This window comes from Aythya ferina, assembly GCF_964211825.1.
Source record: "Aythya ferina genome assembly, chromosome: 7".
NCBI lineage: Eukaryota > Metazoa > Chordata > Aves > Anseriformes > Anatidae > Aythya > Aythya ferina.
Window position 1 is genome coordinate 18,533,306 of NC_140302.1, and position 27,867 is coordinate 18,561,172.

The 27,867-nt window shown below is 38.8% G+C and overlaps 1 protein-coding gene across 3 annotated transcripts; it reads right to left on the bottom strand.

Moving 5' to 3' along the window:
* Positions 1-5,928: 5,928 nt before the first annotated feature.
* On the bottom strand, positions 5,929-27,857 carry ZFAND4 (zinc finger AN1-type containing 4). Of its 3 annotated transcripts, none has more exons than XM_084526091.1 (10): positions 27,726-27,857; positions 27,151-27,453; positions 19,943-20,018; positions 19,780-19,847; positions 17,508-17,694; positions 14,584-14,731; positions 12,544-13,725; positions 11,888-11,942; positions 8,799-8,913; positions 5,929-6,834 (listed from the first exon to the last, which is right to left on the bottom strand). In XM_084526091.1, exons 2-10 carry the CDS (start codon positions 27,332-27,334, stop codon positions 6,699-6,701), a joined length of 2,151 nt encoding a protein of 716 aa, XP_084382217.1. In that variant the 5' UTR covers positions 27,335-27,453; positions 27,726-27,857; the 3' UTR covers positions 5,929-6,698. The 3 variants fall into 3 exon arrangements, 2 of the variants coding, with proteins under 2 accessions (XP_084382217.1, XP_084382216.1); XM_084526090.1 differs by having other exon boundaries at positions 8,799-8,916; XR_014695046.1 differs by lacking the exon at positions 11,888-11,942 and having other exon boundaries at positions 8,799-8,916.
* Between the last annotated feature and the right edge of the window lie 10 nt (positions 27,858-27,867).

Here is a 27,867-nt window from a genome sequence, read left to right on the forward strand (position 1 = left end):
ATGCAATACATAGAACAAATTGAATTGTTTAGGAGACACTGTTCATGCTTTCTCACAGCACTAGACCAAATTAATTTCAATTAAAAAATGGTAGGAAAGTAAAAACTGCAGTGAAAGAAAATGATTTTCACAGTACACACAATTAGTACTAAGATTCAAAGATTGTTTTGGATTTTTATAGACCTCCAAATTAATCTCATACTGCAGATATAGACAGTAAATTCTTCACCATCCTCTAGCGTAGGAGATTAAGATCCAGTGTTGAAAACAGGTTCCTGCACATTAGTTACTGAAGAATTCTTGCACCTTTTTCTGAAGGTGTCTGTTAGCTCCTATTCCTGGAGACATGTGCTGGACTGATCTCAAGCCAATCCAGCTTATTTTGGTAAATCCTATGTTTCCACTGAAGCAAACTACCTAGGATGATCAGCAAGACCAGCAACAGCAATGCTAGGAAGAAATCCTGTCACTGAACTCTCAATCACACGTAAAATCAAAGATATTTCATTACAAATCCCTGTACTGTAACATTGCATTGGCCAGCACAGGAGTTTAAGCAAACCATTGTGGCCCATTACAGGCAACAGTTCTAGAACTTGACATTAACTATAAAATAGGTTCATGTCAAATAAATCTAAGATCTGGTGGTGTTCAAACAACTTATTTTCAAGTAAAAAAACAAAAAACAAAAAACAAAAAACCTGTCTGCACAAAGTTTATGGAGAGAAAAAAGCTTTTTTTTTTTTTTTTTTTTAAAAAAAGTTGTAATTAATAAAACAAGGGAGAAAGAAAAGGGTGTTTTGAAGCCCTTGATTTTTTTTTTTTTTGAAAAACTTTATTGGTTTTTATTTCCAACTCATTAACCCTCTTAATGATATACCATGTAAATCATACTATTTTAGTGATTAGGTCTTGTTTTAAATTTCTGATGCCAGCTAGAATGCCTTATTTCCGTAACAATTCACCATCTAGTTGCAATCAGAATGCATAATCCTTATCTAAAGATACATAGTCATCAACCCTACAGAAGACTGGCTTAAAAAGGATTGAAAACAACCTGAAAGTGTGGATTAGGAATAAATTCTTGTTGCTGAAGACCTGTAAAATTTCTTGAATTGCAAAGGCAGAAATGACAAGCAGCAAGAGACGGTCAGAGCTTGTTTGACCTGTTATTGGCATACACTCCTCACATACCACTGAATTTATTCTTTCATATTCTCATTCTGTATCCGTAAGACAACAATATTTGTCTCCTTGCAGTATGAAATTATGGGCACAGTTAATATTTTTTACTATGTATACAGCATCCTGTATGACTTAGCTAGCAGACACTGCTGAAATACACATTTGCGTGGTTAGTAGGGAGGAACAGAGGAAACCTCTCTATTCTGCAGTATACTAAAATTAGATAATAGTTTTCGTCATAAGAAAAACTATTAGTGTTCAAGCATATTTTTGCATCATTCTTCTGTTCTTTTCAAAGCTTTTTGAAACACTTCAGAATTAGGCAAGGTACCCTCCTCAGGTCTGTTCAGAGTGGGCTAAATAAGGGTCATAAAAAACTGCTGTCTTATCTATGGTTTTCTTTTGCAGAACTCATTGGATAAAACCAAAAATTTCTCCCATTCTTAAATCCTCCGCTGCCCCCTGGTGTCTTCTTCCTGCAGCTTCATACAGAAAGTTAACACCTCACATAGTTCTTTGCCAGAAAGGCCATATTCCAGAGGAAAGTTATGCTGCAAAACAGTGGACCACACTTTCAGACACTTATTTTTTTTGGCGTGCTTATAATAATTTCTAAAAAAGATAAAATTACTAAGCAAGATTCATTCTAATAAGATACCGAAGAACAAACAAAACCAAAATGTCCTATGCTGAACATTTCCAGACCAAATTACTCCAAATTAGCTGGAGTTCCAATAGACTAACCCGGACTGCACTGAAGATGACTTAAGAGTAAGCTGGGAAATGGCTGGTTTCCTCTTTTCTGAAAACTTCTGCAGACATGCTATTAAATTGCTGCTGATGTAAGCATATGTTTTCTTGGCTAAAGAACTGTTAAATGGGAAACTTGAAGCAATGACAAACTATTTTCCATAACAGATGCACAAGATAGCCCTAAAAATAGAGGAAAAAAATATACAAGGCTGCATTGACAAGAGTGATAAAGAAACCCAAACATACTGGCTTATTTATGGACTTGCTATAATTTAAAAGATTAAGATGATGTTTGAAATACAGAAGAGCTGAAAACACAAAACTTCCACGTCACCAAGAGTATTATGGCTGGGAGAAGGAATGGCTGGAATAGACAGAACCTACCTAAGCCACAGAGTTTCACATATTGGTTCAGGATGATGCACACTGGATTCCGTAGTTTTCTTAAATGGTGCATTCTTCTTTTTTTGATCCACATGTGGGATTACATGGCTATTTCTCTTTTGAGAGAAATACACACAAAATCTGGCATGTCAATCTTTAAAGACTGGAAAGGCTTTAAGTGTAGCTTGTTCTTTAACTGCACAACTTTCTTAGTGGAACTCTTATCCGATGGAAAGATTCATCAGGAATAACCCTACAGAATCTCAGGAGGTCCCCAGAGCTAACAACTACAGTAGAGGACCTGCTTCTTTAACCCACGGCTGTAAACTCTGACAAAAAGGGAGTGGTGGACTTCCCTCAAGAGGAAAAAATAAGGCAAGCATCCACCCTCCTGTAAGCAGAGCAAGGAGAGGAAGATAAAAAACAGCTTGCTAAAATACTTGGCCCAAGAAGGTCACCTGACAAATAAAAGAATCTAAGCTTCACTGATGAGGAAATAAAGATAGGCTATGAACATAAAATAGGTCAAAATAGCAAACACCTAAGCATTATTAGAAATACCTGGTTCTGTCCAATTTTGAAGGTATGTTTGAATGGTTTATTCTGAACCTGCTCAAACTGGCATCTCCACTGACACCTAGGGGCTTTGCATGACATTCCTTAGTAGAAACACGACCCTTGTTATCTTTTCAAGCAATTGTTATTTTTTGGATTAATGGGTAGAAAAGCATTTCTGACTAGCAGTAAAGTTTTGCATGCAAAATTGTTCATTCTGTATTTGCTCAGTGTGTAGGGAAAAGCAGAATTGAAACTAATACCACAAAAAGGAATATCCCTCCCTTCACTCATGTACAGATATGCTTGTAATACTCACTGGTATTCTCAAGTAACCTTAGGAACATAAAATATAAAACAGGAATTGAAAACAGCTGAACAGGAGACTGTTTTGGGAAACTTCATCTGAGAACATGAAAAAATTACAGTTCTCTGTATTAAAAACCAAGCATTACTACCCAAAAAATCACAATGGCTCTAAACACATTTGCTTCACAAGGAAAATCCTAGAGTTCGTCTTTCTATTGAGCACATCTTGTGACTTTAATAGGCAATAATCTTAAACAGGACAACAACCACACAAAGGAAATTGCTTTTTTTCATTGTTTTCTCTCCAACACTCCATCCACTGCAAACATCGCAAGCTCACCCCAAACTAAAATCAGGTTAAGAACTACAGCATTCAGAAGCAGCGGAAGCTCACACAACTATTCCATAGCTGCAAATGTCTCTCTTAGTCACAAGAACGTTCTCACATGAGTAACTGTGACTCAGCACTAACATAAATGCCAGAGAAAACAAGAAATGAAATGAAATATTTCAAGATGAATTTGAGTGACATAAAAAAGAAAACGCTGACCAACACAAAGGCTGTAAGTGAAAGCAAATTCCTGGAGGTAGAAGCAACTCCAAACCCACAGTTTATACCCAGGAGATAGTGCCCCACTACAAAAGTTGGAAGTGCTTGAAAAGAATTCGAATTCCTCGTGTGTAAAAAAGCTAGAAAGACTTCATTTGGATAATAAAAAGCATTAACAATTCCAGCCTTGTCTATGACAAGTTTGTTAGTGCAAGGCATCAGTGCAATTACATCTCAAGGGAATGCCAGCTGAGTAGAGATGGGAATTGCGAGCTGGCAGAGTTTTATCACCACAGGAGATTTCTGAGAAAGGAAATCTTTCATTCAAGATCCAAAAGCACTTCTGACACCTCTGTAGAACCTAATAATTCGACACAAGAATCCTGAAGGTCATTCAACAAGAGACCAGCCTGGTTATGCCTTAAAGGTCCTCACGTTAAAAGAAAAAACAATACAAAAGGAAAGTAGAGAGATTAAACTCCCACTGTGTAAAAGTCTTATGATACAATCTAGTTACATGAACAAGTACACAGAAACCAAATGGTTGTCTACAGCAGATGCACAGCACCTCGGAGCACTGACTAACGTTCAGAAAACCAAACCATTTAGGCAAGTTTACACAGTAAACAGTAATTAATCCATAGCACAGTTCAATACAGGATTTGGTAAAACCTGACATCGTAGATTAGCAACTGAAACATTAATTAAAAATGTTAGTGCTCTTAGGGCTGTATTACTGGTTGGAAATAAGGACTGCCTATAACATAGTATTGTCCAGCAGGCTCAAGAAAAGCCTTTATCAGGTATAATTAAAATGGGCTACAATAGAAATGATAAGAGGCTACAAACACAGAATTTACACATTATTACTATACTATATTTTCTGAGAAGTATGGTTATGTGTTTCAGAATGTCATTATGCATATGCAGAAAGAGTCACAACCGAGATTTTATTCACACTTTCTGATACAAATCTCAATTGTACACTCTTCGTAAAAATTTGAGTGTGGCCATTCTAATACACTGCAGAAAAAAAATATATCCTGCCATTATACTTGAACAATATCAGATTAAGTTTAAGTGATAACAGCCTACATTATTTTAATTCTACTTCCTACCAGAACTTGTACTTTATCTACAAGAGAACAATACTGCTGTCTTAAAGATGCTGAGCCACAAGTAACAAATTGCTAGGAAAACAATATATTTGCCCAGTTTCCTATTCTCTTCCTCCAGCATGAAGTATTATCCTGTGTTGGAAAGAAGAAAAACTACACGCACTTCTCCGCACTCAGTGCAGCTTTTTCTAGTAAGAAAAAAGAAGCCCAGAGATCACACACAGAACGACCATTTTACCTTGTAACTGTTCAGAAGAACAAATTTGAAAATTGTGTTCCAAGGATCTCACTTTCTGAAAATTCCAAAGGAAGAAGTTACAGGTGGACCACATGTAAAGGAATTTCTCCAAGGATGAGAATTCTTCAAGTTATTTCTCTTTCAATCTACTTTTCTTTATTGGCCGAACTTTTAACAGCTGTGCTCATCAGATGCTACTGTTTGACTACAAAGTAGCATAGATCATTTTAAAACCCCAAACAACCAAATCACTGAGGAAACTTTTAAGAAAGGGACTGTGACATTTAAGTGTCTAGATACAATGTGGAGGTACATGTATGTTCATACTATAACACCTTGGGCAGCGTAAGCTTATAAAGACTCCAGACATGTTAAGTGAATGAAAGAGGACAAGCTTTAGGTTGGGCTTTCAGCAGGTATGGCTCCAAACACCACTTGCTAAAGCAGCTAAATGCTCATTAGAGGTGCCTCATGCAAGTAAGTACTGAACTGCCTTTTGTACAGTATCAGGAGGTGGTGATAAATTCTCAAAATTAAAATATGCCATTTGTTGAACACCCGTTTTTCCTTTGCTACCACATCCAGGAGGTTTATATAAAATAAAACCAGGAGGTTTACTTATTTAAAGCACACACTGTTGGTCACATTGTTTCTAATGAAGTAGGTGGGAATTTTCCACCATCTTCAGTGGGAACAGAGATGAGCTGGTGCTTCTGAAAAATACAGATGTAAAAATATCCCCTTCTCCCCAACCCCAGCAAAGCCCAACTTTTAATTTAGGCATGTGCTTTGAAATAGGAAGTTATTTTGTGCATCTATAAGATCATAAACCAGAATAAAATTTAATATTTATTAGAATTTCTTCCAGTAACAGCATTCGACATCTTAACAAACCAGGCTGTGAAATCTTAAAAAAATCTAGGATTACAAAAAAAGTTAAAATAAGTTGTTCCTTATATTTAATGTCAACAAAGAGGAAGATTTTCTATTTAAAAACAAATCTGTCATATAAACAGTATTATTTTAAGAAAACGTGATTAACATGATATGTTATTTTCAGAATGGATACACAGTGTATGAATGCCAATCTGAATGGAATAGGGGGCAGAATACACTACCACCTCAGATATCTCAAAACAGGCTCTTTGAAGAAAGGGGAGGGAGGAGGATCTTTCTAGTGAAATAACTTAGATACCACGCAATGGACAAAAAACGCAAGAGTACAGAAGACATTACATGACACCCTCATTACAACACCCCCTCAAGTCTGGTTATACAGTAAATGAAGTTAGTAAAGTGCATCTTTTAAAGACTTGTCTAGTGAAATAGCTTTTCCAAATATAAAACACAACACAAGACGTGCAGTAACAGTTAATTCATAGTGTAAGTTTTTAAAAACTATCTTTAACTTTTCATTCACCAAAGAAGAAAAGTTTTAACTGCAGTAGTGTTCACATTATTCTTCAATAGGATGCATCCTCATGTGCTTTTGTTACTTGGCAAATCTTTAGATATCGAGCATGGCAAAATTATGCAGTTTAAGCAAGTGCTTCTCTCAATGTAATAATTCTTCAATGGCAGAACGGCCACATGCAGCACAACCACGTTAGATTTTGGGAAGCTTTGGTGCACTAACGACGGGATTGGTCTCTTGCAAATACCTTCTCCCTGCACTCTTATAGTCGTAGGTGCAGGTGTGAGCCTCTGCATAGCGGTGAGTTGCACAGAAGTTGTTTCCACATCTGAAGAATCAAGAATATTAGAAGTTACAAGCTTTTAGAAGCTTTTAACTCTCTGACATGCTGGGAACCCTTTGGCTTAATCATGTCTTGTTTCTTTGTCATAACTGCTTAGATTCCAATCATCCTTGACTGATAACATTAACTGGTAATCAAAATGACATTGTTGTCACGGAATGCTGCAGTTTTGACCCAACAATCTCTTCAGCTTGTAAATTAAGCCATAGCAGTATACCAGGAATCAGCTTGCAAGGATCACAAACACATAAATTAAGAATGATGGGCTCTCATTTATTTTCCTCCTTTTCTTTTTAAGGACCTCACACAACATCAGTAGGTAGACTTAGGAGGACAAAAACATGGAACTAACATAACGGCATTAGGTGAAAGCCGCAATGCATTTCAATTAAAAAACACCACATCACTGAGACCACCAAAATAAATGTTTAGTTCAGCATGATTTCTGCCTGGCATAAACTCAGATTAGTAATTACCAATTTAGTCAGCTGTAAAGATGACAGATGGACTAACTATAGGGAACATAGCTTTCTATATGATCGGCTAAGCATGCATCATTCCAGAATCAGTTGCAAATTGAATGACTTAATATGATAATTTTGCTTTGACAGCTCACCAGTGAAGACTCTTAACAGGAAAAATGATACTATATATGCTGTACCTAATCTGAGCTTGGAAATCAATATTAGTGTCCTGTTGCCTGACGTACTTGATTAAGTTACTTCTTGACAGTAAAGCAATGACATCATCCAAAATCAGAATGCTCTTTAAACAGACTGAGCATTACTTATCCACCTTAACGTAACACACTATTAGACTGTACTTCTCTATTTATCTGTCTGCATTCACAATAAACTTTGCAGCTGTTCCTGAGGCTTGTGTGTGTGGTAACAAATTTATTTTTCTTTGGTTCTTGGTCCTGTAATCACCAGTTCTCTCATATGACTGTATTCTTCATTTGGTTGTTGTTCCATTCTAGTAAGAGGTCACATGGCTGGAGATGTACTTCATTTTTAACCTTAAGCAAGCTGCTTAGTTATTTCTAGAAGAGATTATATCTATTTGCTCAGTAGAAAGTTTTATACTGTCCAAAACTGTTTCAAAAATAAAAACTGAAGAGTCTGTAAGAAGGTACTTCCTCACCCTGAAACTCACCATCACAATTCCCCAATGGCAGAAATCTTCTATTTTGCTCCTGTTTGGCATGAACTAGCTAGGTCATGGGAAACGACACCAAGAAAAGCATATCTTGGGAAAAATATAGCTTTGAGGACTGAGAACAAATGAGTGCTTTTTGCCTTTTTTTTTTTTTTTTTTTTTTTAAATCTCAGTGATCACCATCAAGCACCAAATCTCATTACATTGTCTACAAACCATGACTTGGGGGAGCAGCACTCTTATATTCTGCTTTTGAGGTGCTTAAAGATGACTGAAGTTTCACAAGAATTTGAACACAATCAATTTTCAAGTTGTCAAATAGAAATTTGTAAGAGGCAAACTGTGCAGATGTGTTACAGTAGGGCCAAATCGGAGGTAGATTTTGTTAAATTAAAAAAAAAAAAAGTTTTTCTTCAAGTTGTTAATAATTATTGTTGATAAACTTTGCAGAACATAAGTCTGTAGGAAGTTCTCCTGTCACCAGTCTTCTGTATTATATGATCACCAAACAAAGAACCATGACATGTTCATTATTTTCATTATTTCCTGATAACTTGCATTTCTTGATTTTCCTCGAAGAATGTACACCTCAACAGCAGAACAAGTACAACATTCCTGAGCTTTATTTCTTGCAGTTTTTGCTGAACTGAGAATTGCAAACAATTCTATAAACTTCTTTTGTAAATTCTCTTTTGATTTCCTGTGTTCAAGGAGTATCATGCAGCCCAGAAAACCTTTTGGTTTACCCAGCTATCCATTTTAAACAACAGCTGGTTATATACTCAGCCTACCTGCACTCATAGCTGGTTGCCAATCCAGTTTTCTTGCCACAAAGAAAGCAATGCTTTGCAATTTTCTTTTTTGCTTGAACTGAGCCATTCACAGGTGGAAGATGGGTTGCTTCACCTGCTTTCAGAAGTAGAGAGACAGCAAAGACATTTTATTTTTATTTATTCCTGACCACAAACTAATTAAATGTTCTTTTGAAATCCAGATTCATTCTGCATTTCTTAGGATACTTCAGATGGGACCCCCAAGCCTAAACATTGAACAAAAACACAAAAGCCAGAACAGTGAACACACCTCAAGCCTATGAACTTTCAGAAAAGGCAGTGTAATGCAGGAGTCCAATGCATATTTTTGTAACATGTTAAAAGTTCACATAAGCAAAACGTTACAGAAGAAGTCAAACAACTCCTAATACTATTCTCAAATGCAAAAAATAAAAATACATAATGCAATCGGGAAAATACCCCCACACAACAGCTTTCCAAAGAATCAACTGGACATTTAAGTACATAGCATCTAGCATATGCAGTAACTAATAATTCAAGTTTATCAAATAAATAATAGTAACATTTTAAAACCTTGCTGGTACTTCATAATTGCAACAAAAGTGCATTATTAGACTACAGATCTCCATTTAGCTTTGTGGTTTCATAACACACTTTGTGGATGTTCCTTAGACTTCTGTACTTAGAAGCTTATTTTACTCTTTCTGTCCTATAATTCTTGGCTGTTGCTTCAGAACTGGTGAGCACAGAAAGAAAAAGCATCTTTCTTCCATCTGCAGAAAGCAGCTCTTACTCATGCATGCTTACCATATGCTAGGATAATGAAAACGAGCAACACATTCTCTCAAACATTTTTCAGTACTTGAATCACTATATTGTCAGGATGCTGCCCAAAAAAATGACCTCATGAGCTGAGAAGTGGTCCTTGTGCAGTGCACCTTCATCCTAACAGTCATTTCTCAGCTGAGGTGCAGCAGCTGCATGCAACAATTGACACCAGGTAGTCACTACACATTGCAGTCCTGTTTACCAACAGTGCTATCATCCCACTGCTATCCGTTATAGAAATTTCCAGGCAACGTTTGTCAGTGCCATCTACTTCATCATCTAAAAGCATACTGTTCCAGAAGCACGTTAGCCCAGTTTGTGAGAAAGAGAGAGCTTGAAAGACAGTCCTCATGGTGAACCATACCTAAAAAGAAAAACGCTACACCTGTTCTCTAATTTACAGTCTCCACAGCAGTTATAACAAGAAGTAACTAATCAAGGCCTTAAGGTAACAACCTGAATCTGTCCTTTGGCCAGTCATGTAAGTGATTACTACCAATAACCTTTCTCCCAAGAGCATGCATGATATTGAATCACAGAATCATTTACGTTGGAAAAGACCTCTGAGATCACCTAGTCCAACCATAAACCTAGCACTGCCCAGTCCACTACGTGTCTTTTAAACACCTTCAGGGACACTGACTCAACTACTCCCCTGGGCAGCCTGTTCCTGTCACAACCATTTCAGTGAAGACATTTTTCCTAATATCTAATCTAAACCTCCCCTGGTGCATCTTGAGGCCATTTTCTCATTGCTTGTTGCTTGGGAGAAGAGTCTGATCCCCACCTCGCTGTAGCCTCCTTTAAGATAACTAGAGAGCGATAAGGTCTTCCCCGAGCCTCCTTTTCTCCTGGCTGAACAACCCCAGCTCCCTCTGCTAATCCTCACAGGACTGGTGTTCCAGGCCCTTCACCAGACACGCTCCAGCACCTCGATGTCCTTGTAGCAAGGGGCCCAAAACTGAACACAGTACTCACGGCGTGGCCTCACCAGAGCTGGGCACGGGGGAACAATCACTTCCCTGCTGGCCACACTGATTCTGACACTAGCCAGGATGCTATTGGCCTTCCTGGCCACCTGAGCATACTGCTGGCTTGTATTCAGCCAGCTGTCGACCGATCCCCCCAGGTCCCTTTCCACTGGACATAATGACACCCACTTAGTCTTTCATGTGCCTGAAACCTTTCGGAAAATACACTTTTGTCTGACAAAATAGACCAGAGTAGTCTCTTCATCACAGTTCTATCCAAAATGGAGCTGGTGACAAAAAGGTTGGCTTCCCCATACTGCAGATATGCCCGTTAGGGCATCACCTCTTAGGCCACAGAGAATTTATGGACAGATGTGTTTATTAATGTTGACTGCAGAAGATGTGGAAGCAAACCACTGCATTTACCAATTTAACATATGCTTGGGGAGAGGTTAAAAAACACCACAGGATTCAGCAAGTACAGTTTTACCTACATAGGCATTTGTACACACCCAGGACAATTATTTTCTTGGCCAAGTATTTTTCCACAGAGAAGTCAGGAGATAGATCCCTTGAATTGGTTTATGCTCCTAAAGAGATAATACGGTCTAGACTCATGACCATTCTTCTACCCCAGACATACAGCCTGGTTGCTTCAGCCTAGAGACCAACTCATACGGATTAAGAGTTTTCAAGTGCTCCTTTATACAACTTTATTCCTCCTGAGAGAACTAATCACATAAGTTCATATTTAGGCAAATAATATCCTTTTTCAGTAGATGGTAAGCATTAAACACAATACAGTTAACAAGACTAGGGTAGAAAGAACAAAATTATAAAAAAAAATCAGCATGATACCAACAGCCTTCAGTATCCATGTCCTCCCCGCTTTCCTTCGCGGAATTATTTTGTCAAGGCTGTAGTCCTAGAGCAAATGCTACCAATGAATGTAGTCTCTCTGGTTCTAGTGTACTCAGAAGTATTCATAGAACTGGTCTTTTGGAAACTTCAGAGCAGAAAGTCATGTTTTAGTTCTAAAGACGACAAGCATTAAGTATTAAAAAAATGCTAGGGAAGCCACAGCCATATCTACCCAAGATCAGGATGACATCTGTATATCAAATAATTGCTTAAAATGTTTAAGGTTATACCATGCTACAGAAGTGTAACACAGCAAGGACTTTCAAAAATGTATGCCTTACAAAAATATGATTCTTGCCCTCTAAATATGTAATAAATCAGGAATTATCAGTGAGTCGTCTTAAATTATTAAGTCACATTACTTACCTACTCTTTTCCCTACAGCTGCGTTAATTCCATTCACTCCAAGCGTATGAGCAGACTAAAAAAAAATTCCACAATGAAATTACTAGCAGATGGAAATTAAATGAAAGATTAGGCAGTCTGATATCAGATTGTTTGAAACCAATGCTGTATCAATCAATATACCTACAAAAACAGTCCAAGACTTCCATATGAAGAAATTAAAATTCTACAATAAAAAGCCTTACTCAAATTAATAGTCTCCTGTACTTCACAACATACAAAACAAAGTACATTAGAAATCTGAAGCTGGGAACATATGGTGCCAGTCACAGGGAAAACTTTGGATTAAGTGACAATTAGCAAGCAGCAGAATTAAGATGACACTTCAAACAGTCGTAATTTTGTCATTACAATAACTAATAATTTTAGTTGTGAACTAAACAACCACTTTAATTCTTAAGAAAAATTACTTCTAGGATCCATTTAGATAAGCATGCAGCTAATATACCAACAGGAATTTAGAAAACAGTTTCAGACTAGTAGAGATTTACATATGCACCCCACCCCATCTGCATTCCCTGAAAAGACACACAGACATACACAAAATACAGCTTTCATAATGCCAACACCAGAAGAGACAGGAAAACCCCAACTCCTTTGGGGGTATTAGTACTCACTAGAATATAATCAGCAGCTTCGTTTGGTGGAGTAGTTTTCCTAAAGCTTTCTTCCTGAAAATGCTGAAGATTTGTAGGTAGTGCAATACCAGAAGTCCGAAACCTGCCTGTCCCACAGGAACTCTGTAAACTTTCCCTGTTTGTGCTTCGGGCCAGCGAAGCTAGAAATCCTAAGTTATTTACAGAACTCACAGGTTCTTTGGATGCCTTGTTAGTCACATCTGTGATGTCCCTAGCTTCTGCTTTAGCAGTTACATCAGGTCTCTTGCCAAGTGAATCTACTTTCACGCTATGAAATCTAGTAGTCCTAGAAAAAGAGGAGTCTGCTATACTACGGACTTCCAAAGATCGAAGCACATTTGGGGAGGCTGTAGATCTCAAGTTATCAGCCTCAAAGCATTTGGGTTGTGTTTGTGGTTTCAGGGAACTGTGATGTGCCACTTGTGCTGAATAACGAAGAGGTGACAAAAGTGTATTTTTCCGAGGACTTAGTTCACGAGTACTGAGAAGTCCAGTCCCCATTGCTGCAGTGCTCAGCACTTTACTAATAGGTTTTCTATGCTGTTCTAAAACCTTAGATTCTTCATCTCCATCAGACAGTTCAAGTTCTGGGTTCACCTTTCCTGTATCATATATCTCACTACACTGCTCTGTGGTGCTTGCTTCTGTTAACAAAGCGAAAGCATCTGCTTCAGATAAAAGTTTTTCTTCTGTTCCATACAGTTCTACATTTGTTAGATTCGGATACAAAACAGAATCCTCTTCATTTGCTGAGGTCACATTTTCAGACACTTTTTCCAAGTTTGCAGACAGAGATGAAACAGGAGTCAGAATACTATTTGTAGGTACTTTTGCATTTTCTAGTTCAACACGAGATATTTTCGGTGGTAACCTGATGCTACTAACCGAATGAGACCAAGAGGCACTCTGCCAAGTGTCATCTTCCTTAAGAAAGTCATTAGTTGTGGATGGCATTGTTCTACCAGCAGTGGCCAAAGAAGCCAAAGCTGAAAGTGCATTTTGGGAAGACTCCAAAGGATATGAATTCCCAGGAGGAGGTAGGCAGGACTGTCCAATATGGGGGAGCACTCTTAAAAACCGGTGACGAGCAGCAGCTGCTGAGCCACTAGATGGTCGAGGAGCTGTTGGAGGACGAGGTTTCACTTTGACAGTTTTTTTAGGCTATTAAGAAACAATAAGAAAAAAAAAAAACAACGCAACAACAGTTAGTATTTGAATTATGGAAACATTCAGAGGCCTTGCTGAAATCATATTCTCAGGAATTCTGACAGTATATGGCCAGAAATGACCACCAAACCATTCACTCTACTCCACCATGTATTGCTAACCACCAAAATTTCACACCACCATCAGAATATTAGAATCAAACATTACAACCTGAAAAGGCTGTACATCATAGGGATTAGAAAAGGGAAAGCAGAATGCCAAAGTTATCCAGAAGAGCTTAGGGTCTCAGCCAAGAACAACCATGAAAGAAAAAGCATAACATTTTCATCTAGCATCTAGGGAACCGAGACAGACATTAAATAATTTTACTAATCCAGATCTCCTGAACACCACCTGTATGTTTTATCTGGTAGACAATCTCATCCTTGTATTTAACTTTATAGGTCTTTTAGTTACAGTATTTCTAATCCCATTTAAAAATTAAGTTCCACTTAAGAGCAAGTCCAGAACTTCCATTTAAGAGAAACACTGTTTTGTACCAGAGGATTGATGCAAAATAACACTACTTAAAGCATCAGAAGAAGAAGAAGGAAAAAAAAAACAAAACACACAAATCCAGGACCCATAGTGAATTCTTCGAATACTGACAGGTCAATCCAGGTAAAGCCTATGCCTCACAACAGAAGAACATAAATAAAATAGCATTCATCTTTCTTAAATGGATATTAAATCATATACCCTTTATCACTCTACTTCCCAAGACAGTAAAGTATCTGACCTGTTTTCTAGAAAAGCCAGTATTGGGAAAGTGTGAACTACTTGATTATAAAAGAATTGAAATCACAGCTTTACCTTTTTACTTAGATTCATGTTTTCCATCTTTGCCTTGAGCAGTTTCATTTTATTCATAGTAATTGAATTCTCAATAATCTGTTGGCCAGAAGGTGATGCCTCCGTCTCATCTTCATCATCGGCATATAAGTTATACACTGAACCACCACTGAAAATAATAAAAGAAAATTTGTTTTCACCCTCTAAGCAATTTAATTATGTTTTCAATGTAGAGTATTCTGACAACTAGAAAGTCAAATCCGTAGGTGATCTGTTGACAAAGCATTACGTAAAACTGTATGCAGAGACATTTCGAATCCATTTATTTTAGAAAATAAGCATTCCTTATTAGAGTGCTCACACAAAGTGCTGATGCTGAAACCAGAACATAGCCCCGCTTCTGGGAAGTTGTTATACCATATACAGTTGGTTCACACTCACTATATATTTTCCCCACAGAGGGAATATCCAGTTCCACAAGTGTCTCCTGAAGGTATGGCCAAAGCTGTTAACAGTGTGATTCAGACAACAAGCTGATCAGTTTTCCAATTAACCAGACACTGGCATGGAAGGAAAGTCCAAATTTCTATCCATCCTGAGGGGTGTTCTCACCATAAATGGAAATGGAGGGGTCACCCATGTGGATGTGATATTCTATTTCTCCTTTTCAAAATAAAAACAAAAAATAAAAAAGGATCAGTTTAGGTTTCCAAAAAGTCTCACATTTGGAAAAAAAATTATACAGATTAGAATTGCTAGACCTAAGACAAAATATTTTAACTCAAGTAGTCACTGGAAATTTATAGCATCACACTGAAGTTTTGCATTCTGTTAGAATACAGAATGGAAAAAGACAATGTTTTAAAGTCATTATCTGGATTGTTTTTCCTATGAAGCATTAATCACCAACACACATCCAACATTTGACAGAGAAATAAAAGAACCATTAGGAGTGTCTATTCACTACAAATTGATGCATTTTCAACACTGTATATAGAACATTTTAGAATGTTTTAATTCTTCCATTAGGCTGTCAACATCTAGAAATGGTGACAATCAGGCGATTCCCTTGTGTTCATACAAATGTCTTAGTAGATATGACAAAAGTTTCTTCTCTCCAAATAAGACCAAGGAAGAATTAAAGGTTGTGGGAAAGTCAGTACCAAAAAAATATTTTTCACTAATTAAAGCTGGCATCTTACCTTATTCTTGGAAATACTCTGCTGGCTTTAGTCAAGAGCCAGTGTTTATGTACTGACTCTCCCAATCCATTTCCTAAAATGTAGCAAAATTCTGAAGGCAACACAGCTGGGAGACAGATTTTTAAAAACAAGATGGCAGCAGAACAGTCCAGTCATTTCTTACCAGAAACTGAACAGCTCTGTATGGAAATGGTCAGTACAAACATTACATACCTCTCCTGGTAAAGAACCAACACTACAGAATTATTTCAGAATTTTAAATCTGCAAAGACTTCAGTTATCAACTCAAACACATTCTTTGAACTCCCCTTCATTCAAGAAAAGGATAGAAAGAAGAGGGATGCAACAGTCATGTCTCCTTTCTTCCTCTTTATGCAAAAAGAACTGTTACTCTTTTTCTTGCATTTTCTGACTAAATAAGAGAAAAAACACCAAAGAAGGGCTAATAAAGGAGTTTTTGCTTTAACATGATCGTAAAGTTATGAGAGTTGGGACGGGGATCTTTGCTCTTGATGATACTTATAGTCCATTTTTTAACTGACTTTGTCCACAGGTATCAACATTCCTGAGATCTTGCTCATAAAATGTGTGTTTCAAAGATGATCCATATCTTGTTAAAAAACTTTTTTCTTGCCATCAGTGCTCTACCACAATTTCAGGTATTTTATTTTAACCCAGAGACAGTAATCATTGTATGTATTTACACCTTGTCAAGTTTTAACTGTTAACTCAACTGCAGGCAAAGTAAAATGATCTGGAGAACTATAAAACAAAACCATTTATAAATTGTAGTCACTGAATTCTGCTAATGTGAGACAAACTGACCTTGCTTTCTTTGCTTTCAAACGGGAGCAAGAAGAGGTACTTAAAACATTGCAAGCCTTGGTCATGGAGAAAATGCAGATAGTCCCTACAACAGTACAACTCCTTTTCTTGCACCTGTACGAATATTATGTTCTTCAGGAGATTAAAAAACCTGACCAAAAGCTGCGCTATAAAGACAGCCTAATATTTCTCCAATAGATTTTATCAATTTTGGTAGCTTCAGTAAGAAACAGACTAGCAGTCTGTTTACTGTAACACGGTAGCATACGTGACAGTCTCACTCATTTGATTGTATCAGTACTTCAATTCCAAGACGAGTTTGGGGTCTCAACTGCAACTTATCTGAGGTCTAGTTATGTCCAAGGGCCAGCTCTATTAGTAATCATTTAAGTATACATAAAAACAAGTAAAAAATAAAAACAGTTTTTCTGAAACTTCAGGCCAACCCTGCCAGGACTTTGCACTGCTAATCAGTTATCTTCCTGACTAAATATTTGGTCAAGCCATATCCATATGGAAAAGATTTACCCCCGTGAACAGAGAAATCTATACAATACTAAATAAGTATCTTAAGATATAAAAGTTTTTTTTTTTTTTAATAGCTTTTTTTTTGATTTTCAAAAGTTTTTAATATCCCTATTGCCAAGTTGACTCTCTTATGTAAAGTTCTCTTTGAGAAGGGGCTGGAATTGCCTCAAGCACAAGGTCAGCATTACCTCACTTTACTGACACACACAAATAGACAACAGTTAGCATGACCACTGACCATAAAGTCCTACTGTATAGTTAGGCCACTCAGTTACAGCAATTTGGTAGCCCTTAGGCCACCACTCTTCCAAAATTCCAGATATTCTTTTGACAAAGTCAACACAGCATCCCCATCTTGATGAATAACAGTAAGATTAAAACCAACTTTACCTCAAAGATTCAGATAATGGTGTTAAAGTGCCATCTCCCCGGTCTACCACGCGGAAGAAATTCAGCTGATCTCCTTCTCGATATACTAAGAAGGTGACTTGTTTGTTAGATGGCCCTTTCTCCCAGATCTCATCTCTACCAGGATCCATGTATTCAGCCATTTCCCTTATAGGGTCTTCTACAGGAACTACAGAGAAAAACAGAATAAGGACAAATTATTGCACCTTTGAAGTCCCATATTTCTGGCAAACCCCTCACATTTTCAGACCATGCCTAAAGTCAACTGTAGTTATGACACAAAAGCATTTTAACAGGCCTTTCCCCTGGAAAACAACAGCAATAAGATTCAACTTGAAATAGTCAGTTTCAAACATTCTTGCTGATCTGTAAGTGGCATTCTCTAGATTCAAGTTAGATGCTTAAATATGTACACACGAAACATCTGGCTCAGGTCCCTCTCTGCCAGTTTTGCAGCTCTACATTGCAGTAAACTGTTTATTAGCAAACGGAGACTAAGAAACAACAAAGAAGTCTTTGTAAATAAACTAGTTTAGAATATAACTACTAGTCCAATTGTTTTAATAATCCATCCTCTGAAAACTTCTTTCTGTTCAATCACCTAACTATAATTTATTCTGTTCCATAGGTACGCTAACTGTCCTACTCTCACCTCTTCTGACAGACAAATGAGGAAAAATGTAGTAGCACCTACCAAACCATACAGAGAAGCAACAGAAGACCTTATTATGACCATACATATTCTGGAGAGTGCTTGGGAGGTATTTTTACATCCCATATGCAGGAGGCTGGCTGAATTGATGAATACAAATCTGAACTTTGGAATTAAAGTAGTCTGGTTCATCTTGAATGTTAAATTAGCTGTTCCTCCTTACCATCACATTACCACTATCTTTTCTTGTTCCATTAATGTATAGGATGCCACTTCACAAAAAGCTGTCCCACCAACACTGAGATGTGTGAAAGAAAGGAAGGAATAGCCTAAGAAATCAGCTAGTTACTGAATAGCTGGCCCAGTAAGATCATCACATTATGCCTCTCCCTGATTTCCAAGAGCTGAAAGGAGAAATTCTTTCTATATTGGTGATTATAGAATACATCTTTAAGCATCTCTCTCAAGCTCTGCTGTAGATAAATAGGAGATGGGAAGTATGACACAAAACAGCTTAGAAGACTTCTAGTTCATTAAGAATAAGGTACAATTATAGTTGCATAACCCAAAGATATCAAGTTAAGTAGAAGCAGTAACATAGGAGGCAGGCCAGCCCCTCCCACAAATAATTTTAAAACATTTTAGAGGTAAGTTTATTTCATGGTCAGAAGAATGTGTCTAAAATAAAGTTACTGGAATCACTTTTTTTTTTCCCCTGTAAAGAGCCTCATTTTGGGTAATTCTCTCACTGCAGAATAAAATAAAACAAAATTTAGTTCAATCATTTTAATTTTACATGGAAACAAGTGTATCCCTGTATTCTTTTATTAGCACTCAGGACTCCTAACGGGATGTTTTTCAAGAAGAACAAATAAACATTTTCAGAAAACTTTTCACAGCTGGAATTATCCTACTGTCAACTGCTACTAGATGACAATCAGTCCTCTCATGGTACTGACTTCTCTTGAAGCAAAGATTAACATAGTTCTCCTGCAATAATAAAACTTAAAATTTTAATTCAGTTAAGCGTACAATTTAAATATGCCTTGTTTTACAAAATCTACCTATGGTAAACTACACTGAGAGCAACTGAGGCTTAATTCCATTAAAGCACTCAAATGTTAGGCACAACATTTTGATTGTCTTTGAGAGCTCAGCTCAGTTTACAAGTGGATTTCCCAACCTGAAAGTTACGCTGAGTGCTTTCCAAGTAAAAAAAACATCAAGGAGATTTCTTCACTTTCAGCTTTCACTTCTCAATGGATGATTCACTTAACCAAGACTAAATCAATGTCTGATTCTTACTAACTAAATTTTAAAATGTAATCATATGATGACATTAAAGGAGCATTTTTTTCAGATGAAGGATTGCTGATGCTGTACATCCAAAGATATTTCTTAAACTAAGGGCAAACAAAACAAAAGAGATGGTGCGCTTGTTATGCTGAAGAAGAAAAGATGGTAAAAACATCCCTCTGTTTTTGTCAAGTATTTTCCAATTAATTTGGAACTGAACCTGCTTGTTTGAAATACTTAGCTGCACGACGCCATTTACAGTTATGTTACAAGAAAACCATAATTTTTAACCAAGTTAACACATACCTCTTCTAGTGTTAATAGGTCCACCTCGCATAGCCAGAACTAACTTCAGAGTGCAGCCTTCTGAAATGCTGTAAATAACAATAAATACATTTTTATAACATTTTCCATTGCCTATACTAACAATCATATAGAAACATTCATTGCAATTTTATTCTATACTTACTTATAATCATTCAAACAATAGTCATCCTTCAGTTCCATATTATTCCAAATTAAGTGCTGCTGAGAGACAGGAATACCTAAAGGGGGAAAAGAGATTAAAATTAGAGTTTGATGGGAGGGTTTTGGGGGAGTTTTGCTTTTGGAAGAAACAGGGGTATATAGAAAAGAATCGAGAAAGGGGATCACAAGAGAAGGAATGAAGCAGGACAAGGACATGCACTTGGACAGCAGCCCTCAGTCATGACATCCAACCTACTGAATAATTATTAAGAACAAAGTTAAGGTTTTCAGTAAGCTTGTGCTTGCACGTGGAGCTCAATCATTTGGCTCAGGAGGTCTGTAGAAGCATTCAGTTGCTTCAGACTTATTGAATACCTGCTCTTTTCCAGACATTGGTCAAGGGAGGGTTGGTTTGTGTTCTTCCCATACAAACGTTAATCTGCACCTCAGTTTCTTGGTTTCTGACAGGAAAAATGGGATAAAATTTCTAACTACAGAGCTGCTGAATAATTTATCTGGCTGACATTCTGTGTTACTCACGGTAAAGACAAGGTCACATTAAGTAACTGGTGGCAGCTCAGTTAACAGCTCAGGTGTTAAAGGTGTTTTTATCACTGTTTGACTTGGAACCTGAAAGTTCACATGTACAATAAACTTCATACTAGACAACTTTTACTTGCTTTAAGTGTTCTTTTAATCCATCAGAATGCTTTATTGTTTATATCCAGTAATACTCATTTCCAGCTCAAGTTCTGGGACAGATTTAGAATGACTTTTGTTAAAAAGAGGCAAGCATACAAACTATTTGTTCCTTATTAAGGATCCACAGTCTACACAATGACTATCTGTTTCCTCTTGCCTATACAGTCAAGTAATTTAAATACAGACCTAACACACATTAAAGAGAATAAGCACAAGCAGGTAGAACCCAAGGTCTTCACACAGTTTTATTGAAATGCTGCCACCTTCCACATTTTGAATTGAGTACCAGCCAGGATAGTTATGAAAGGATGAGACATCTTTGACCACCAAAAAGCATGAAGGCTACTGAGAAGAAGAATAGCTTTTTCTGCCTTTGAAAAAAAAAATAAAAAATCTTCCCTTCAGCATCAAAAGGAAGTAAATTCCGTTTAGCCTGCCTAGTGAAACCCAGGTAATTAAGATTTCACTGTGCGTTCCTGAAAAAATTTAATTAAATTGGAATCTATAGAGGCCAAGAACTATTTGTTGAAAATGGTCTAAACACCACTCCACAGATTAAGCACCGAAAGTTATAAATATATTTTCCAAAAGGTTACATTAAAGTAATCACACACTTTCATCTTGGACAGTTCAGTGTCAGATCATGCCATTCACTGCCTAGTTGCATGCTCAGATACTTAAAAGGAGATGTAAATAGCAGTACTACACAGACTCCTCAAAATATACCTGGGGAAAAGAGAATGCAAAGATCAGTCTTCCAGTTGTTTTGCCAAAAACCTCTCAGCTTCCTGAGGCTTGCAACAGCAAGAGGCCAGTTAAGTAGCCCCTTCTAACACTGGAGAAAGGGCACCAACGCCCATCACCAGCAAGGACGAAAAGGGGGCCAAATTCTGGTGAAAATCCAAGCAGATTCAACAGACAAGCAGGAAACCTGCTAAGTGGACACCCCCGTGGAAAACACAGATTGCATTTTTGGTGCAACTACCAGAGTTTTTAGTAAGTTTTAGAGAAGATCACAATGTTCTTTTCTCACCATAGCTAGCATCTAGATTTTGTCCTTTATGAATGACCGACACATTACCGCACTTGGAAGGCAGTCAGAACGAGTCTCGCATTCTCCGAAGTACACAAGACTTTTATGAGGGGAATGTGTTCATATAGTAGACTAACATAATAGCTGTTACCCTGCCAGCTATTGAATAACTGGTTATTGGTTATGTTTCAAGTCTGCAGCATAAGCAAAACAAGAACACGCTGGCAAGAGCCAGCAAGTCTGCAGTGAAGTTCTTTTCTTTGTTGTTTTGTAGTCCTCTGATTACAAACAGTCATTACTGTCTGCATTTGTTATGGTTTCAGCAGCCTCCAAGGAGCAATTTCCAATTACTTTGATAAACTGAGAGAGTCTATGTTAAAAAGGCTGCCTCGCAACTGGCAGTGCTGCAGTGAAGCATGGTTTTGTTCATCCAACAATGACAATGTAATTTTGATGAACAGATGAAAATACTATACTCTGGTGTAATGGGAAACAGATGAGTCTTTATTACTAATTCCATTTTATGCTGCTTTCTAAGAATTCTGTACTTATACACAAATGAAACGGGATGTGCTTTACAGGTTCAAGTGCAAGAAAATATGCATCAGCTGTTCCTCTTCTGGATTATAGTAAGCCTTTCTTGAAGAGACATTTGCACAAGGGATCAGTACATGGAATTGGCAACCATAATGACAACTGCAAGATACTCATCTGCTATCCCCTCCTCCCTAAGCAGCACATGACTGTATCACTAGTCTGCTCTAAATTGGTCCAGAGCAGAAAGGAAAACGAAGCAAAAAGCTAAAGCTCAACGCTCGAATGGAAGGGGGCAAGCCAAATGATGCTGTGAGAGAAAAGAAGTTTCTTCAGGCTGTCAGCACATCTGCAGCCATTTCAATAGACAACACAACCTACTAAAATGGTGGCAAGGGGGGCAAAAAAGAGGGAAGTAGGGATTTGATTCGATCTCTGAATCATCCCGTCAGTCACACCCTTAAGGTTCACTCCTTTGCTTTTCTTTCTGGCACACCAAGTAAGCTCGTAGAAATGGATGTTGGTTGACACCCAGAAAAACCCACAGATTTCAGAGTAAGCTTGATTTTATGTTGTGGGTAGAAGGTTACTATGTTTAAAAACACAAATATTTCAAAGTCAAAGTTCAAACTTGGTACTTATCTTTCATCTAATGTTGAAACTGCTGGAGACTTTCTTAAATATTTACTTTGTGTTCCTGCTTACAGCCAGGCTGGGCCCACAGTCTTGATTTTGCCCCATTACCTAGCTACATTATGGAAGAGCTGCAAAGATTCCCAACAACTAACAGCAGCAGGTACTGGTTTTATAACTGTCAAAATCCCCAGATACCATTTGCATGACAGTAACCTACATTAGCGTACATATTTCCTGGTATTATCCACAATTATTTTACAGATCAAAAAATTAATCACTACTAGGCGTGTGCTGTCTAAATGCTCCTTCCTAAAATTCAATATAATGTGTTTCTGAATGAAGAATACTAAACCTTGCCCAGCCCAGCAGCCACAAAGACTTGTGCAATGGAGGAAGCAAGAAAAGATCACTTGAGGGAGTGACCAAAGCATTTATTCTAAGTAAGAAGCAATTTCCTCTCCTAGTGAGCTCCCGCTATTTTTAACCTTGACTTCTAAGTTATGTCTCAGACTCTCACAACACCTTGAAACCCAGGTAGCATCCAACCTATGATCATCAACACATGGTCCTGATTTAAAATACTGAGTAGAGCCAAGGGAGCAAGCAGCACTGCTCACAATACCACATCCTGCTGTTGACTGAGTATTCTGGCTTTTATGCCACCAGCAGAGACAAAGGGAGCTAGTTCTTCTCTAGCACACCACCTAAAAAGGCTCATTCAGTGAATGTGAGACTCGACGTGACAGGTAGCTCCAAAGTCATCATTGTAACAAACCAAAGTTTTGGTAACTGAGCGCTTACTTTGCACGGAACGTATCTGAGACAAATGCCTGCAGGGGATCCAAATACACACACTGGGTCTGCTTGAACTCCAATTTACAAGTTGATTTGCATTGAAGTTTCAGATGTGCTAGAACCCATAGATGCATTTTTACCCATATTCACCACCTAAAACCAACTGGAATGAGACAGATAGAGATAAAGGAGCTCTGTTTTAGTAGGATACCAATGTCTACTGCAGCTCTCTAAACAAACCCTTTCCCATCAGATCATTAAAGAGGTACCGAGAATGACAAATGTTATCAGAAGTATTGAAGATTCCTTACGTGACACCCATACTATCCATTCTTATTACTGTCCACAGCTATTGATATTCCAGTTGTTGACAGAGGTCACTTCTTCTTAATTTAGTTTTAGTATTAGCCTCCTACAATTAGAGGCGCTGATGACAACTGAACAAATCTGGTAACTTCTGATATGATTCAAAATTTTGTGCTTGGAGATGTTAGCAAGACTAATCATCTTCCAGAACTTATTTTGCATGCTTTTCTACCATCCTCCTCGCACGTAGATCAGTCCATGGAGACAACACGCACGCTCAGGGCCCCGTAGTGTCTCCTAGCAGTGTACGTAGGAGGCATTCTGCAGGCAGATATGCCTGGGGAGGTTCACACCCCATGAATGTTGAAACGATACAATAATAATAAGTGAAAAATCACTGCTGCAACAGGAACAGAAGTAAGCATTCCGCTTCCCCTGCTAGACCACAACCACGAAATTATTTCAGGATTTTCCCTTCACATAGTTGATTCATTGTTTCAACTTGTACATTGCAGCAGAAACTTCGATACTGAGAAGCTGTTGTGTTTTTTTTTTGTTTGTTTTTTAAAATCACGCAATGGTAGCCTCAAATGCAACATAAAATGGATTTATCATAGCCTCTGTTCCCTTCATACTTACGCACACAACCAGTATTTTTCTGCCTTCTCCCCTCCAAGTTATAGTGAATTATGACTTGGGAAGTTGCAGATCTTTTAACTATGTTCTGGAGTATTAAGTATTTCATCTGATTTCTAACAATTCAGTGGTAAGCACCAGCAAGCTCTTCTGTGTTTTAATGAAATTTACTTATTAATAATTAATTCAACGCAGCAGGCAGCTAAGCCACTAACTGCTTTATCATCCGGAGAACTACAACATGTAAACCAAATTCCTAATAAACAACGCTATAACCTTAGTACTGATCACATGTAATTGTGATGCCTTTTTAAGCTAGGCTCACCCAGCCCCCAACAATAGGCTGTAGATATAGTTCAGTGTGCCTGTTTGCAGTCTCCTGTTTTGAACTACAAGAAATTCAAAATCTTCTCTCACATTTCCCACTGGTCTCTTCATGCATCCTTCCAGGCTCTTTCCTTTATCTGTATTGTCTATATAGACTGCCTTCTCCTGTACTCTATTGCCTATACTCACTTTCAATTTACTTGTAGCATTGTATCACGTATCTGCTCACACCTCTCCTACTGTTCAATCAACCAGAGAAGAAAAAAACAACACCTTTCCTTGTCCTGTTTCACCTCTAGCCTCCAGGAGTTCCTCAACACGTTCTCTGATTCATGTTTAATTACAGCCTTGTCCACAGGAAACAAAAGCATGTCCACATGGCTATCCTAATGTAAACTCTAGTTATAGAATAGAGCAGAAGAGAATCATTTAGATAGGACAAGACCTCTGAAATCACCTAGTCCAACCATAAACCTAACCTAGCACTTCCAAGTCCACCACTAAACCATGTCACTAAGCATATCTATGTGTCTTTTAAATACCTTCAGGGACACTGACTCAGCTACTCCCCTGGGCAGCCTGTTCCAATGCTTTACAACCCGTTTGGTGAAGAAAATTTCCCTAATATGTAACCTAAAACTCTCCTGGTGCAACCTGAGGCCGTTTCCTCATCTTATCACTTGGTGCTTGGGAGAAGAGACTGATCCCGACCACACTGTAGCCTCCTTTAAGGTAACTACAGAGATAAGGTCACCCCTGAGCCTCATTTTAGTCCAGCCTGAACAACCCCAGCTCCCTCAGCTGTTCATCATCAGACTTGTTCTCCAGGCCCTTCACCAGACACACTCCAGCACCTCGATGTCCTTGTATCAAGCAGCCCAAAACTGAACACAGTGCTTGAGGTGTTGCCTCACCAGAGCTGGGCACAGGGAAACAATCACTTCCCTGCAGGTCATGCTATTTCTGACACAAGCCAGGATGCTGTTGGCCTTCTTGGCCACCTGAGCACACTGCTGGCTCACATTCAGCCAGCTGTTGACCAATCCCCCCAGGTCCCTTTCCTCCAGGCAGCTTTCCAGCCACTCTTCCCCCAGTCTGTAGGGTTGTTGTGTCCCAGCAGGACCCAGCACTTGGCCTTGTTGAACCTTGTAAAGTTAATGTTACCTGCATATCGGAGCTTCTAGTATGTGATCTCCCTAGCAAAATATCACCCTTATTCTTGTAACTCTTATGTTTCAGCTCATTAGCACAGATTTCCATAAGAGAAGGAGAATATCTTCAATTTAAGTCTAAAGCATCATATTTACATCTCCCAAAAGGTGGTTTCTACAGACAGAAGCATTATAAAACCCATGGACGAGCAGACTCGGTAAACTGGATCCCTTGTCTTGAAATAAGCAACTGTCAGCTCGTGCAGAGATCTATTAGGCTTACAAAGCAAGAAGATGCAATCATGTTCTTCCATGCAGGATGAGAAAGGGGTGACAGAAGACTAATCCAACACATATTTTCTGCTTTCATTAGCCAGACCAACAGACCAGCCTCATAAACTAAAGGAGGTTATCGCTTTACAAGATGCCTGCCAAGTTCATCACACAAAGACACAGCAGCACTCAGCCAGACTCCTGCCAGCAACACATCAGCCACCTGAACAAAACTCAAATCAGTAACTTCAAGCTGTCTTGGTAGCTGGCCTGCACAGCAGTTGCTCTTGGGACTATGGTATCATGGACAATTCAAACTACCACAAACCAACGAACCTAAGAAGCGACAGCTACAGCACCAAGTTTTAAGTGTCCTCGGAGCTGCAGTAAAGACATACTGAGAGACTCAAGCTTATAACCTCTGTTTTGAGAGCCCTTGCTGGTTAACAAGCAAATTTTGTGTCACATAATCCATTGAACAACACAAAGATTACATACCAAATAATATCAAGACAATTCATGATTTGTTATGAATTTCTTATGCTTTATCTTACTAACAACACACACAAAAAGAGGAAAAAATGGGAAAACACCCACTCCAATGAAGCCTAAGATATGAGCTGATAGGAAAACAAAAGAAACAATAGCAAAAAAAAAAAATCCATTTAAACTGAAGTCATAAAACGAGCACCTTGCTTATGCCTATTACTGAATGAGTCACTTAAATTTTCTGCTTTGATTTTAGGAATTATCATTTGTAGAACAAGACTTCCTCTAAAGTGGTAAAGTTTAAGCTCAAATAAAAGATAAGGGTACCTTCCAGTCTTTGAATTTTCGCTTTCACAGAAATAACTGTTTCGAAGGGAGAAACTCGCAGCTCGAAGCAGGTTCCCGTGAGCGTTTCGATGAAGAGCTCCATAGTTTCATAGAAAGGAAGTTTGTAGTGAAACGGCCCCATGTTATCCTCGTTGAAAAAGGGAGGCTCCTTCTTGTTGGCCATCACAAAGGATTTACAACTTCCTCGCGAGCCGATCCGCCGGGAAACCGCGCTGCGCTTCCAGCCAGGGCAGCCCGGGGGACAGGTGCGCTGTGTCGCTGCTCATGGTCGGGCTCCTCCACCTACAACGGGACGGGCACAGCTCTAACAGCGCCCGGGCGCAGCCGTCCCGGTCCAACCGGGAAGGAAACCCAAGCAGCCGGCGGTCGGTCAGCCAGCACCTGGGTGGCGCCGGCCACCGGGCACCTCCCGGGCTGCGCCGTCAGGGCCGGGCCGCGAACAAAGGAGGGCAGCGGCCGCCCGCCCCCGCCGCCCCTCACCTCAGCCTGGCCTCTCCCCGGGCCCCGCCGCTCTCCCGGGGCAGCAGGGCGGGGCCCGCTCCCTGCCCACCTACCTGCGGCCGCCGCCGGGCCCTCGGAGGGGTGGCGGCCAGGCCCCTGTCCCCCCGCGCTGCTCGCCCGGCGGCTGCGCGCGGAGCGGCGCCGCCACGGACCCGCCGCCGCCGAGGGGTGGCAGCCGGCAGCCGGCAGCCAGCA

Bases quoted from the DNA above. Each gene is read 5' to 3' on its own strand.
- ZFAND4 (XM_084526090.1), bottom strand. From the start codon at position 27,334: ATGGCCAACAAGAAGGAGCCTCCCTTTTTCAACGAGGATAACATGGGG. The intron at 17,695-19,779 runs GTATGTGTTAAC...TTTTCTCTGTAG, and splicing joins ACCTATTAACACTAGAAGAG to TTCCTGTAGAAGACCCTATA. The intron at 13,726-14,583 runs GTAAAGCTGTGA...GTTTCTTAATAG, and splicing joins ACATGAATCTAAGTAAAAAG to CCTAAAAAAACTGTCAAAGT.